At 41.8% G+C, this 15,286-nt stretch overlaps 1 protein-coding gene across 2 annotated transcripts in view; it reads left to right on the top strand.

Moving 5' to 3' along the window:
* The window catches only part of LOC141148279 (interferon-induced very large GTPase 1-like), a 31,838-nt gene extending 18,952 nt beyond the window's left edge, over positions 1 to 12,886 (top strand). For both annotated transcript variants that reach the window (XM_073635557.1, XM_073635556.1), the window contains one exon: positions 6,628 to 12,886. In XM_073635557.1, the coding sequence (XP_073491658.1) occupies positions 6,628 to 11,324 (4,697 nt within the window). In that variant the 3' untranslated portion in view covers positions 11,325 to 12,886. The remainder of the gene's footprint in view (positions 1 to 6,627) is intronic.
* The last annotated feature ends 2,400 nt before the right edge of the window (positions 12,887 to 15,286 follow it).

The following is a 15,286-nucleotide window of genomic DNA, read 5'->3' as shown; positions in this document are numbered from 1 at the left end:
CCTTTGGAATGTGACCACTTACGGGAGTACTTTGGGGTAGATTTAATAAAACTGGAGCACCCAGAATCTAGTTCAGCTTTGCATGGTAGCTGATCAGTAGGGATGGGCCGCAAAAACCCCCCTGTTCGGTTTGCATCCAGAACATGCGAACAGGCAAAAAATTTGTTCGAACACGCGAACACCATTAAAGTCTATGGGACACGAACATGAAAAATCAAAAGTGCTAATTTTAAAGGTTAATATGCAAGTTATTGTCATAAAAAGTGTTTGGGGACCCGGGTCCTGCCTCAGGGGACATGGATCAATGCAAAAAAAGTTTTTTCGGGAGCAGTGATTTTTATAATGCTTCAAGTGAAACAATAAAAGTGAAATATTCCTTTAAATTTCGTACCTGGGGGGTGTCTATAGTATGCCTGTAAAGGGGCGCATGTTTCCCGTGTTTATAACAGTCCAAGAGCAAAATGACATTTCTAAAGGAATAAAAAGTCATTTAAAAGTGCTAGCGCTAGTGCCGGCTATTAATGAATTGTCGGTCCCGACAATACACATAAAAGTCATTGAAAGTCATTGACCCTTCAGGTCTGGTATGGATATTAAGGGGAACTCCGTGCCCTATTTTTTTTAAAAAATGGCGTGGGGTTCCCCCCAAAAATCCATACCAGGTATGGATTTTAAGGGGAACTCTGTGCCAAAATTTTTTAAAAATGGCGTGGGGTTCCCCTAAGAATCCCCACCAGACCCTTATCCGAGCACGTAGGCCGCAGGAAAAGAGGGGGGAGGAGAGAGCGCCCCCCCTCCTGAACCGTACCAGGCCACATGCCCTCTCCCATAGACTTTTAAAGGGTGTTCCGCGGCTTTTCGAATTTGCTGCGAACACCCCAAATTGTTCGCTGTTTGCCGAACGGGCGAACAGCCAATGTTCGAGTCGAACTCATGTTCGACTCAAACAGATAGCCCATCCCTACTGATCAGCTTTTAACTTCAGCTTCTTCAGTTAGGCTTTGGCAATAAAACCTGGACATTCCTGTGCAGAGTTGCACCAGATTTTGCACCCTCCAGTTTTAGTAAATAATCCCCTTGTGTCAACATTGATAGGGACAAGGAGGTTGGGTGAGATTGTCTTTCTATTAGTGGTTCATGGGTAACTTTAAGTATATCTATAGCCTCTATCTCTTTTGCCTTGCTGTTTGTGTCCCCACTAGAGAGATTCACCCTCTCTACTTGTTCTGGGGATTTCACCTGGTACAGAAGGTAATCAGATAGCCAACGTTTTACAGTTGTTACTAGAACAAGAATGGAGAAAAAATCTTCCAATGGAGACACCCGTTTAGGTGACAATTCCGTAAGAGCACATTTTCCCATACTTTTGAGAGCTATCAATTCACATCCTGTTTTCTTATAACAGGAAGTGAAAGGGAAACCTCCCCAATGGGACACAGACAGCAAAAAAGCAAGGCTGTTCAGCAACCTGACCCTAGGTTCACATCTGTGCGTGTTTGTAGGCCACTTTTGCACAGAGACGGCAGCCCTTTCATTTGAATGGGCTGCCATGCCTGTGTTTCCTGCAGAAAAAAAGGTTAATGCATCATTTTCGTAATGCAAAATTTGCAAAATGCACCATGCGAGTTCACGGCAGTTCCAAACATGCTTCGGTTTGAGATGCATGGGGGTGCTGTTAAGAATAAATAGCAGCCCCGTAAGTCTCAACAGAGCAGTGCAACAGGGGGTTGCGGGTACGTGAACAGCTGCGATTCCCACACCCGCAGTCAGCCTGCATAGGGTAAACCTAGGGTAACAATACCCTTATTCTAGCCCTAAAATATTTGAGCTTTTTACACTTTTCAATTCCTTTTCTTATCCGAAACCAGGCATCATGTCCACCGAATAAAGCCGGCCATAAATTAATCTAATCTTGGCCTGTTCCATCTATGGGCAGGTTGGTTGTACTGGAGTTGATCCATCGATCGAAATTCAGTACAACCAGCAAGTCATATTTTTTCACTAGATCATCGCCAACAGCTATAGCCGTCAGCGGTGACCATTGTATTCTGCTGGCAGGGAAGGCTCTCTGTCAACAGAACACAACAGAGCTGCTGATTCCCCCATCAACACTGACTGTGTTGATAGGGGAATCAAGCGATTTTCTTTCCTTTCATCCATGGTGGAAGGAAGAAAAAAATGCATAATCTGTGGGCTAGTATAAAAACAGAGTCACGCTAAAAGTGATAATTGGACATGCTAGATCAGTGATGGTGAACCTTGGCACCCCAGATGTTTTGGAACTACATTTCCCATGATGCTCAATTACACTGCAGAGTAGGTGAGCATCATGGGAAACATAGTTCCAAAACATCTGGGGTGCCAAGGTTTACCATCACTGTGTTAGATAATAAATTAAAAACATAGACATATACAAAAGTCTAAAAAATGATCAAAGTCAATAAGAGTTCCCAGTGGGTGATATAACAAGAAAACAAAGTTGCACTCAAAGACACTATACCTCTCGTGATTCACCATCAAGGTATCTTTCATTCTACATATATCCACGTGTGCAGCTGACCACCAGACACCACCACCTTAGAAAGCAAATGCCTGCTTACCAGCAGTACTGGACCTCTTTAAAAAAAGGCCAGTAACGTTTTTGTCTGATTATCCTGCCAGGGCCTTTAAGTGGTGTTCCTGCAGACTCTCATTAGGCCATAGGAGAAATCTTCCAGCTGGAATATCCATGTGGTTGAGCTCGAAAACCAAAAATGTTCCACATAGAATAAAATCCAATGGCACTTTATTTAGGATAAATGAAGTTACACTCACGTTTCAGTAAGTTAAAAGCGCGTATTAGATATCGCTGACCCGGCATGTAAAAAAAACACCCACGCTTCCGAGACACATAGTACGTGATGACGTCAACGCGTCGTCTTCCCTACATGTTTCGTCACAGATTGCCGTCGTCCTGGGGCACAGGCAACGTGCTACGCCATCGCCTCATATAACATAGTAAACAACCAAGCCTCAGGTCAGGAGCCCAAGTGCCCGGCTTGACATCATCCAAGCCGCATTCGGCTTCCAATTCAATTCCTCGAGTCCGATTTTATTGCGCTTCATATAGAAAAACATATCCAAATGCTACAATCAACCTCCCGTATATCCTCGCATAATATGTATTTTTTATTTCCAGTTCTCGGATAGGAACACGCTCCTATATAGGCACTATTTCAAACCATCCGGTAACAAAAAAATATGAGCTGCTTAGGTTTTTTTCCTTGCCTCTGAGGCAAAGGATACCAATAGGTGTTCCTTCATCTGCTGCCTGGCTAACTTCTGATAAACAGCTGATAGCACCATTACAGTTCAGCATGAAAGGTATTCTGATAATTCAAACTAGGATTTCCAGAGGCCTAAGTACTGTACCCCCCAGCGAGCTGAACAAAAAAAAAACTGCAGAGCTCGAGAGGAGATCTTGTACTGACTATCTGATCTTATTACAGCAATCTCTCAGGGGGACGGTCCCTCAGCCAGAACACACTGGTCAGTGCTCTCAGCCATTGGCTAAAAGCATTGATCAGATGCCGGTCAGTAGACCTTTTTTTGTCATGCCCCTTCGACAGAAGCTGGATGTTCGGCCAGCTTCTGTCAGACCTGCTGCCGTACATATGGGTTTCTACTTAACTGGCCGATACCGCCCGATATTCGGCCCATGTGTATGGCCCTTTAGGCCAGTCAAACACTGTTTAAATTTTGGCCAGTTCCTGCTAAACCGAACAGAAATAGTTTTGCTCTCACCCAACATCCTTCAGTTTCTTTTCTTTCATGGCCAGCCTTAGGAAATAAGCTGGTATGAAATTTCTTTAAATTTCCTTTAACCACCTCAATACTGGGCATTTTCGCCCCCTTCCTGCCCAAGCCATTTTTCAGCTTTCAGCACTGTCGCACTTTGAATGACAATTGCGCGGTCATACAACACTGTACCCAAATGATATTGTTATTGTTTTTTCCCCACAAATAGAGCTTTCTTTTAGTGGTATTTGATCACCTCTGCGTTTTTTATTTTTTGCGCTATAAACAAAAGAAGAGTGACAAGTTTACAAATAAAAACACAATCATTTTGACCTTTTGCGATAATAAATATCCAATTTTTTTTTCTTTAAAACAATTTTTTTCTCAGTTTAGGCCGATATGTATTCTTGTACATATTTTTGGTAAAAAAAAATCGCAATAAGCATATATAGATTGGTTTGCGCAAAAGTTATAGCGTCTACAAAATAGGGGATAGTTTTATAACATTTTTATTTTTTTTAAATTTTTTTACTGGTAATGGCGGCGATCTGCGATTTTTATCGTGACTGCGATATTGCGGCGGACACATCGGACACTTTTGACACATATTTGGGACCATTCACATTTATACAGCGATCCGTGCTATAAAAATGCATTGATTACTGTATAAATGTGACAGGCAGGGAAGGGGTTAACACTAGGTGGTGATCGAGGGGTTAACTGTGTTGCTAGGGAGTGATTCTAACTGTAGGGGGTGGGGACTCACTAGGGAAGGAGACCGATCGGTGTTCCGCTGTACTGGGAACACATCATCGGTCTCCTCTCCTCTGACAGGACCGTGGATCTGTGTGTTTACACACACAGATCCATGGTCCTGCTGTGTTACTGGTAATCGCGGGTGCCCGGTGGACATCGCGGCCGCCGGGCAGGCGCACCGGGTGCCTAGTGACACGGCGGGCGCGCGCGATCGCCGGCGGCGGCGCGCACGCGCCCCCTGGTGGCCTAGGAAAGCGAGGACGTCATATGACGTCCGCCCGCAACGAGAGCTGCGCCGCCTGGCCGTCAATTGACGGCCGGCGGTCGGGAAGCAGTTAAATATTCAGCATACAGTCAGGTCCATAAATATTGGGACATCGACACAATTCTAATCTTTTTGGCTCTATACACCACCACAATGGATTTGAAATGAAATTAAACAAACAAGATGTGCTTTAACTGCAGACTTTCAGCTTTATATTTGAGGGTATTTACATCCAAATCAGGTGAACAGTGTAGGAATTACAACAGTTTGTATATGTGCCTCCCACTTTTTAAGGGACCTAAAGTAATAGGACAGATTAACAATCATCCATCAAACTTTCACTTTTTAAAACTTGGTTGCAAATCCTTTGCAGTCAATTACAGCCTGAAGTCTGGAACGCATAGACATCACCAGACGCTGGGTTTCATCCCTGGTGATGCTCTGCCAGGCCTCTACTGCAACTGTCTTCAGTTCCTGCTTGTTCTTGGGGCATTTTCCCTTCAGTTTTCTCTTCAGCAAGTAAAATGCATGCTCAATCAGATTCGGGTCAGGTGATTGACTTGGCCATTGCATAACATTCCACTTCTTTCCCTTAAAAAACTCTTTGGTTGCTTTTGCAGTATGCTTCGGGTCATTGTCCATCTGCATTGTGAAGCGCCGTCCAATGAGTTCTGAAGCATTTTGCTGAATATGAGCCGATAATATTGCCAGAAACACTTCAGAATTCATCCTGCTGCTTTTGTCAGCAGTCACATCATCAATAAATACAAGAGAACCAGTTCCATTGGCAGCCATACATGCCCACGCCATGACACTACCACCACCATGCTTCACTGATGAGGTGGTATGCTTTGGATCATGAGCAGTTCCTTTCCTTCTCCATACTCTTCTCTTCCCATCATTCTGGTACAAGTTGATCTTGGTCTCATCTGTCCATAGGATGTTGTTCCAGAACTGTGAAGGCTTTTTTAGATGTTGTTTGGCAAACTCTAATCTGGCCTTCCTGTTTTTGAGGCTCACCAATGGTTTACATCTTGTGGTGAACCCTCTGTATTCATTCTGGTGAAGTCTTCTCTTGATTGTTGACTTTGACACACATACACCTACCTCCTGGAGAGTGTTCTTGATCTGGCCAACTGTTGTGAAGGGTGTTTTCTTCACCAGGGAAAGAATTCTTCGGTCATCCACCACAGTTGTTTTCCGCGGTCTTCCAGGTCATTTGGTGTTGCTGAGCTCACCGGTGCGTTCTTTCTTTTTAAGGATGTTCCAAACAGTTGATTTGGCCACACCTAATGTTTTTGCTATCTCTCTGATGGGTTTGTTTTGTTTTTTCAGCCTAATGATGGCTTGTTTCACTGATAGTGACAGCTCTTTGGATCTCATATTGAAAGTTGACAGCAACAGATTCAAAATGCAAGCACACTTGAAATGAACTCTGGACCTTTTATCTGCTCCTTGTAAATGGGATAATGAGGGAATAACACACATCTGGCCATGAAACAGCTGAGCAGCCAATTGTCCCATTACTTTTGGTCCCTTAAAAAGTATGAGGCACATATACAAACTGTTGTAATTCCTACACTGTTCTCCTGATTTGGATGTAAATGCCCTCAAATTAAAGCTGAAAGTCTGCAGTTAAAGCACATCTTGTTCATTTCATTTCAAATCCATTGTGGTGGTGTATAAAGCCAAAAAGATTAGAATTGTGTCGATGTCCCAATATTTATGGACCTGACTGTAGCTCTTTAACATACTGGAAATACAGTGAGTTTGAATATAATGTAGAATACTGAATTATATAATACACACTGTATTTTTCTCTTCCACAGCTAAAATAAAACATTTTGATGACAAACTGAGGGAATTAAATCTGGTGAAGTTCCGGACATCAAAGCTCAGTCTTATGCAAGTTCTGAAGATTGGCCAAGAAAGTCTAAAGAACACTGTCCCTCAGAAGACAGAGGACTTACCCTGGCAATTCCTACAGAGCCTCATGGCCTTGAACAGTACAGCAAGAAACACGCGGCTTAATCAGTCAATGTATACAAGACAAAACACAATGCAAGATGAAGATATGGATTTTATGGAAGATGTAGACATGTCAACTTCCATTCATCCTCTGGATGTTCTTTGTCTTCTTCTGAATAGTTCAGATAGTTTTCTGCAACAAGAGATTGTGACTAAAATGTCCATGTGCCAGTTTGCACTTCCTTTTCTGCTTCCTGCTGGGGAAGGGTTTCATATAACTTTTATGCTGTGGGCAATGAGGGAGATCGTGAAAAGATGGCGACCCCAATCATTAGCACACATTAAAGGTTGCAAGGAAGACAACTTGGTCAATATACCCATGCCTGTTTTCTCATTTGCTAGGCTAGGAACGTGTAATCTTTCAAAATCCAGAATTTTAAATCATATCCTAAGTCCAGTCCAACAACACCATGATATTTTTGTCCATCAGAACATGGAAGGGGCAAATATTGCAAGGGAAGTCTCGGATGGTTTGGTGGAAATCTCCTGGTTCTTTCCCGGAGGAAGTGAACTCTTGGACCTGTTTCCAGAACCAGTCGCGGTGACAAATCTCCGGGGTGATCTAGAATCTAACTGGACTCAATTCAACTTTCTAACAAAAGTATCCTCAGCTGTGTTCATATTTATTGAGACTATGGATGATCAAAGCTATAGCATTCTATCCAACATTGAAGAATCAAACACAAACTACTTCATAATCCTTGCTCCTTCTTCAAGATGTATAAGCATAGAGACCCAGAACCACATAAAGATGTTATACCCCATCTTGAAAATTAACAGAAAAAATGTTCTGGTGAAGAACAACTCCATTAACGATGCAGAACTGGTGAAGAAACTGCAGCAGATTATATCAGATTTAATTAAATCTTCCCCTTATTATACCCTGGAAGAGATGTCTCACATAGCCGCAGATCTAGGCATATGCATTGACGAGGGTTCAGAAGAACAACAAAATACAAGGACACTTGCACTGGAAATTACCAAGAATGTGAAAGATGTTGTGCAGTACAAGAATGAAACAATGGTACTACAAGGAGAATATTGGAAACAGTTGGCCAGAATTGAAAAGGAAATGTGTCGAATGAAAGGACTGGGTAATGAGAAAGCAGAGGATTACAGAGCAAAGCTAATAAAGAAGTGTGCTGGCCTAAGGAGGAAACAAAGTGAGTGCAGTATGCCTGATGGAATACTCACATTTATAGCTGCACTCAACAACCTACCACGTATTGAGAAACATTATTTTTTGAAGTGGATGAAGCTCTACCTCGATTCAGTCACTAGAAATCATCTTTCAGCACTTCAAGCTGAGTACAAGGAGCAGTACTTTAAATGTAACCCCAATGTAGAAAGACTGAAAGAACTAGATCAAATCATGATGAACAGCTCACTAGGAGTAGAACATTTCATTCGAGAAATTGGCCAGTTTTATGAAGCGGAGCACTTCCTCACAAATGGATGTACAAGTAATCAAGAGCTTCATAAACTACCAAGTATTGCTGCTGATCTATTGTTGGATGGGTTCCCATTGGAGCTAATTGATGGAGATGCCTCAAACATCCCCATGCAGTGGATAACTGATGTCCTGACAGAGTTGGACACCAAGACAGGGGGACAATGCAGAATTAAAGTGATAACTGTACTAGGAGTTCAAAGTACTGGGAAATCCACCCTTCTCAACACCATGTTTGGTCTGCAGTTTCCAGTGGCCAGTGGGCGATGTACACGAGGGGCCTTCATGACTCTTCTAAAAGTGAAAAAAAACTTAGTGGATGACCTTGGGTGTGAGTTAATTCTGGTAATTGACACAGAGGGGCTGAAAGCTCCTGAGTTGGCTTCTGTTGAAGACAGTTATGAGCATGACAACGAGTTAGCAACCTTTGTGGTTGGGTTGAGCGACATTACTATAATTAACATGGCCATGGAAAATACAACAGAAATTAAAGATATTTTGCAGATAGTGGTCCATGCATTTCTGAGGATGAAAGAGATAGGTAAGAAGCCCAACTGCCAGTTTGTTCATCAAAATGTTAGCGATGTGTCTGCTCATGACAAGAACATGAGAGACAGGCAGAAACTCCTGGAACAGTTAGATGAAATGACCAAAGTAGCTTCTAGAATGGAAGAAAAAAGTAACATGGCCAGGTTTTCAGATGTCATGGACTACGATATTGAGAAGCACAGCTGGTATATTCCAGGATTTTGGCACGGAGTTCCACCAATGGCTTCAGTAAATACAGGGTACAGTGAAAAAGTTTTTGAACTAAAGAGGCAACTATTTGAAACCATGAAAAGGCAGCTAGAGTCCAGAAGTCCTCAGAGTATATCTGACTTTATCAAATGGATAAAGAGTTTGTGGAATGCGGTAAAGTATGAGAAATTTATTTTTAGCTTCAGAAACAGCTTGGTGGCCGAGGCCTACAATCAGCTATCAATAAAATACTCAGAACTGGAGTGGAATTTCCGTAAGAGAATGCACACGTGGATTAACGAGGCTGAAAATGAGATCTTTAATCAGCCGACTTCAGAACTTGAAACTGAAATTTGGGCTGGCATAAAAGAGGACATGTATCAAGTTTTACAAGAAGAAGAGAAAGTCATGCTGGAAGCTCTGGAGGAATACTTTGAGAGTGGGAACAAATATGTGCACCTTGTAGAGAGATACAGGGAAGATTTCTTTAGGAGTGCAACAACCCTTAAGAATGAAGTTGAAGACAATTTAACTGTCAAATGTGAAGAAGCTATCCGCATACAGAAAGGGAAACATGAAATACAGTTTGTTCAGAACAGCTATCTGAGGATCATTGAAGAGAAAGCCACCAGCCTCTTGGACAACTGCAAAAATGCAAAACATCAACTTAGCAATGAGGAACTAAAATCTGAGTTTGAGGTCATGTGGAATAAAACGATATCTGTGTTACAGTTTAGCAGTTTAAAAAAGCACAACGTCAGCCAAGAAATGATTGACCAACTCAGGAAAGACATGAGGCACAAAGCGGGTTACATTAATGAAAAGCTGAATGAAGTAAAAAATTTAGATGACTGTGGACAAAATGGGCTGGACTTGGATAAGAAATACACTCAGAGCAGTTGGTATGAAAACATGCCAGAAGTGAAAAATGAGGAATACTGGAATAAGGTGAGCAGTCTTGTAACTTCTTTGAAAGAGCAGTGCAATCAGTACGTGACAGAGCAAGTAAACACAATGAAAGATTATGATCAAACATATTGCCAAGAACTTCTGAATTTTGTTAACGAAAGACTCAATGAGGAAGAGGTCAGGAGTCTTCATCTCACGCCATTGTTCGAGCTGGATCTGAAGCTTCTCCTACTGGGTCAGGCTGCCCCAGTCTTCCAGAAGAAGCACAATATTTTTTTCCAGGAAAATAATATGAAGTCCTACTTTGATAAAATAAAACCTCAATACTTCTCCACATTTAAGAATGTCTACCAGGAGAAAGATGAGTCTAAAGTCAGAGCCCAGAAATTCTGTGAGGTGTGCCTAAAGCCAGCTCTTACAGACTATGTGTACAAACATTTGGGTGGTGAAATTGTGAATGACGTACTAACCAGCAGAGATTCGATCAGGTACAGCAGTAGAACCTTCTTCCAATACACTTTGCTCAAAGAGCTTTTGGAAGACCACGATTTTACCCGTTACATAAAATACAACAATCAATACGAGATCTTTGTAAAAAACTGGATAGTCAAATTTATTATCAACAAATACAAGGATTCCACCTCCCTTGAAACGTTAAAATCAAATATTCTTGGCTGCATCACGAAAAAGGTAAGACAAACCCTGAAAGATCCAAGAGTACGAGAAACGCCTAATGTTTCCCAGTGTTTAAAAACATTTTGCGCAATATTAAAGAAAGATCTGGTCATTGTGCAGAACGAGATTAAAGTGATTACGTTTCAGAACAATGCGAGTCCTGTCCAGTTTTTGGTTGACATTGAAGAGTTCCTGGAAAGTGTTGAGAAAGAAATTATCACCGAATCGAAACACTTTACTATTGAATATGTGCTGAACAAGAGAACCTTTAAACCACAAGATATATTGTTTATGAAGGTCTTTGGATGTGGTAAGCAGTGTCCATTCTGTAAAGCCCCCTGTGAGGCCGGTGCCGCTAATCACAAGGAGCACTTTGCATCGGTCCACCGGCCTCAAGGCTTAGGAACGTACCGCTGTACAGAATCCAAAGCTCTCTCGCATTCGATATGCACCACTGATGTGGTCGGAAACACAACGTTCATAAATTCAGACACTGACTGGAAGCCATGTCTTTACAAAGAATACCGCAAAATTTATCCCGATTGGACAATACAGCCCGATGCCACCATTGGAGCCTCCAATTACTGGAAATACGTCTTCAAGGAGTTTATTAAACAGTTTTCAGATTACTACAATGGAATACCAGCTCGGCTACCAGAGGACTGGTATCAAATCACCAAAGAACAAGCTCTTGAAAATCTAAAAGAATCTTTCAATATGTACTAAATTAAAACATATTATCTGATTGTAGGTTCCAATGAAACACAGGACAAATAACAAGGGACTGAATAAACAAAGTAAAGAAGAGCCTATCATGCCAGGGAGGTCCTTTTTTCATTCTGACAATTATTGGGTACACAGGTCAATCTCGACTGTAAGACCTCATGGCTGCTCGTAGCCTGACACTCTGGAAACACCTAATCTAAAATCAATGTTAGTGCAGGTGAAAGATTATAAGCTATCAGTCTCACTGCAGTCTATTCACACAGACCAGTCATTCAAAGAGAAATAATTCACACCCTACTAATACCCAACCACAGTTTACAGCATATGAATGATGTCTTGAGGAGAAAGTGGCAAGAGGCTGCAGTCCCCGACTCTGGAAGCCGTGAAATATCAGCTGTGATAAAACTACATAAAACGCAAATTAAATAGAACACATGGGCAGAAAATGTGAATCGTGTGGAAAAATGTCAACCCTACAACCACCAGCCTCTATGAACAATTCAGAGATGTTATATATTCCTTGTATGTGACATACTAAAGGTCGTGGTTGCACAGTGCTCAAACTCATCACTCGTGCAACCAAAAATAAATTCCCCGATGTTTGTAGGCTTAAACATACAAAAGCGGATGGGAACACCCAAAACTCTGAAGCGCACAGGAACAGAGTCTAGAGATATGGCAGGAGGATCTTGCTGTTTTAGGTTTTCTAAGATATAATGGAAGCCCAAGAAAAAAAATCTTTTTTGGTGGACTGATCCTTTAAAGATTATGTAATTTATCAAAAATTATTTTTAAAAAAAAATGCTCTGTAACACTGTGAGTGAGGTCAGACAATGGCAGCTCCCAGGTATTTTACATTTGGTTCTTTTCTTGTTGTGAGCCACAGCAAAGCCTACAATCAACTATGCTGCTGAGGGATCGAAGAAGAGAACAACTAGAGGATTCAATGGTGGATGAAACTTTGTAGAGTTTTATATTCCCTTTAATGACAGCTCCCTCTTCTAGTCTGTACAGGGCTCGTAAGATGCCAATATCAAGTCAAATACAGGTACTTAAGGTACTAGATTTAAAATAAATAAATGTATGATTTATTTATGGATATAGGGTTGTATTAATTTGTCTCTTTTATATCTGCCCGGAGTTCAGATTTAAGGTGGATTCAACCCATTAAAGTACCTAAAGTTCATGAATTAAAATAAATACATTTAATGATATATTTAAGAATACAATTTGTGTTTTTTATATCTGCTTGGACTTCAGCTCTAAGGTTGATTTCAAACACGTGGAACCAATAAATGTAAACCTTGTAAGTATAAATATAAAGAGGTAAATACACCAAAAGTGGAAGATAGACTGAGAGTTGGTCTTGCCACTTTAACACTTTGTTATTCGAAATATTCTATATAACGATATCAATAGATGGGTCAAGTCTGCCTTTGATTTGTCTGGCTGGGGGTGCTCTGACCTGGTTGGGTCTCTCACAGCAGCAGTCAGGCTGAAACATGTCATTAAAAAACCTGTATGAGGGACACAATAAAATTAGATTTTTGGTTACATTACTACATGATACTTTTGTTATTTCACAAGCCTTCCAAGCTATATATTTAATTTGTCCACCTTTTGTGAAAAAAAATTAATAAATGCACCCATATTTATTAAAAAAAAAGAATGTGCTCCTATTATTTTTTACATTGGAGACTGGACAGCACTGCAACGGCAATCAGTGGACCACAGCAGCGTCTCGACCACAAGGTACAGAGCTTTAGTTACAGGGCTGCAGGAAGTGTCAATGGACTACGAGGTCAGTGATGTCCCTTCCGTTGTGTTCCATTGGGAACTATGAGTCCCTAAATATTGGTGTAACATTTAACAAGGGTCAAAAAGATAGAGTTAAGCCCCATACACACAATCAGATTTTCTGCTGATTTTTGTCTTCAGATTTACCAAAACCATGTAGTGCAAGGGCCTGCTAACTCCTAAGGTTTGACCTCATATTATATGGTTTTGGTAAATCTGAAGGAAAAAATCAGCAGAAAATCTGATAGTGTGTATGGGGCTTTATTCTTTAAAGAGACCATGACAGGTATGAATCAAAATATCAGAACCCTACAAAAAAAGAGTATAAATATGTCCTCCTCTCTAGCACCCCATGTCTCCTCCTACCATCTCTCCTTTTTGGCATTGCAGTTTCCATTAGTCCATTTGGCTCTTGACACTTAGGAAAGTGTTGGATGCCTAAGTCCCCTGCGGCGTGCCATTGTTCTGTTTTTGGTCCCCTATCTCCCTAAAGCCCTCAGTCATGATTTAGGGCAGTGGTCTCCAAACTGCGTTTTTTTTGCTTGCTTTTATCTGGCCCTTGGGACACTATTTCATCCACTGATACCAACAATGGGGCACAATTGCTCCCAATGAAACCAACGATGGGGCACAATTGCTCCCAATGACACCAAAGACGTGGGCACAATTCCTCCCAATGACACCAAAGATGGGGCACAATTCCTCCCAATGACACCAAAGATGGGGCACAATTCCTCCCAATGACACCAAAGACGGGGCACAATTCCTCCCAATGACACCAAAGATGGGGCACAATTCCTCCCAATGACACCAAAGACGGGGCACAATTCCTCCCAATGACACCAAAGACGGGGCACAATTCCTCCCACTAAAACAAACTATGGGGCGTTATTTTTACCCACTGAAGTTGGGACCTTTTCTACATCCAAAAGCAGCAGTCCGCCCCCCCCCCCCCCCCCCCCCCTAAAGTCTGAAGGATAGTCAAGTGGCCCTTTGTTTAGAAAGTTTGGAGACCCCTGATTTAGGGAGAGGAGGAAGGAACAAGGGCACGGAGTGGAGGACGTAGGCATCCAGCACTTCCAGAGATTTTGAATGCTGAAGAGGCTTTTGATGACTACAGTGCTAGAATGGAGGGAAATTTGGAGAAATGGAACACTGGCGAGGCAAGTATAATACCTCTTCTATTATAGGGAACGGAGGGGAGATGGGAGACACAGAACAAAAGAGAGGCAAGTATAACACTTCTTCTATTACAGGGAACAAAGAGGAGGTTAGGAGGCAGGGGACACCTGAGAGGCAAGAGTAACACCTCTTCTATAGAAGGGAATGGAAGGGAGGTAAAAGACACCGAACACGGGAGGAGACGTGTAATACCTATTAAAGGGGACAGAAGGGACGTAGGAGACATGGACCATACAAATATAGAGACTCCTCTATTACAGGGAAAGGAGAAGAGGCAGGAGACAAAGGACACTGGAGAGGAAAGTATAATACCTCTTCTATTACAGGGAACGAAGGGGAGTATAATGCCTCTTCTGTCATAGAGCATGCATTTTGATTTGTTTAGAGACTGGCCAGGGTATTTTTATATTCCCATACTGGATTTATATGCTATAGATCATGCCCATTAACACATGGTCCACTACATTGAAGTAACACTTGTGTGTAAAGTGCAGCCAAACTTACATTAAATATAAAACACATATCACAAAGCACATGACACTCTCCGCCTTCAATCCAACTGATTGTGATGTGTTGAAACCTGGGTCAGGATCAGAGATAAATTGGGTTTAGTCTAAACTTAATGACACTGACTTAATATTGCCATGTGGCCATAGTAGGTCAATGATGTCATGAACATCCCTTCCCCTTTGTGTACATGCAGGTGCAGGGAGTGCCCCTGAGTGTTGCTGATTGGACCAGCAGGGATGCAATCACATGACAGATTCCCAAGGGTTCCGCAGAACTGGGTTTGGACTGAACCCAGCTCATCCCTAGTGAGGGTACAGGTGTGATGCTTTTAATTGTAACCTGAATAGGAGTATATTAAAACGTTCAACACCTTTGGGTGTACACTATTTCTACTTTGATTCCACTTGCAACTGGAGGATTTTCAGTCCATAACCAACCAGGGAGTCTGAGAGCAGATGTGCTACTTGGATTGT

This window comes from Aquarana catesbeiana, linkage group LG06, assembly GCF_042186555.1.
Source record: "Aquarana catesbeiana isolate 2022-GZ linkage group LG06, ASM4218655v1, whole genome shotgun sequence".
Classification (NCBI taxonomy): Eukaryota; Metazoa; Chordata; class Amphibia; order Anura; family Ranidae; genus Aquarana; species Aquarana catesbeiana.
Note: the sequence above shows the minus strand (reverse complement) of the source record. Positions and strands in the feature narration are given on the sequence as shown.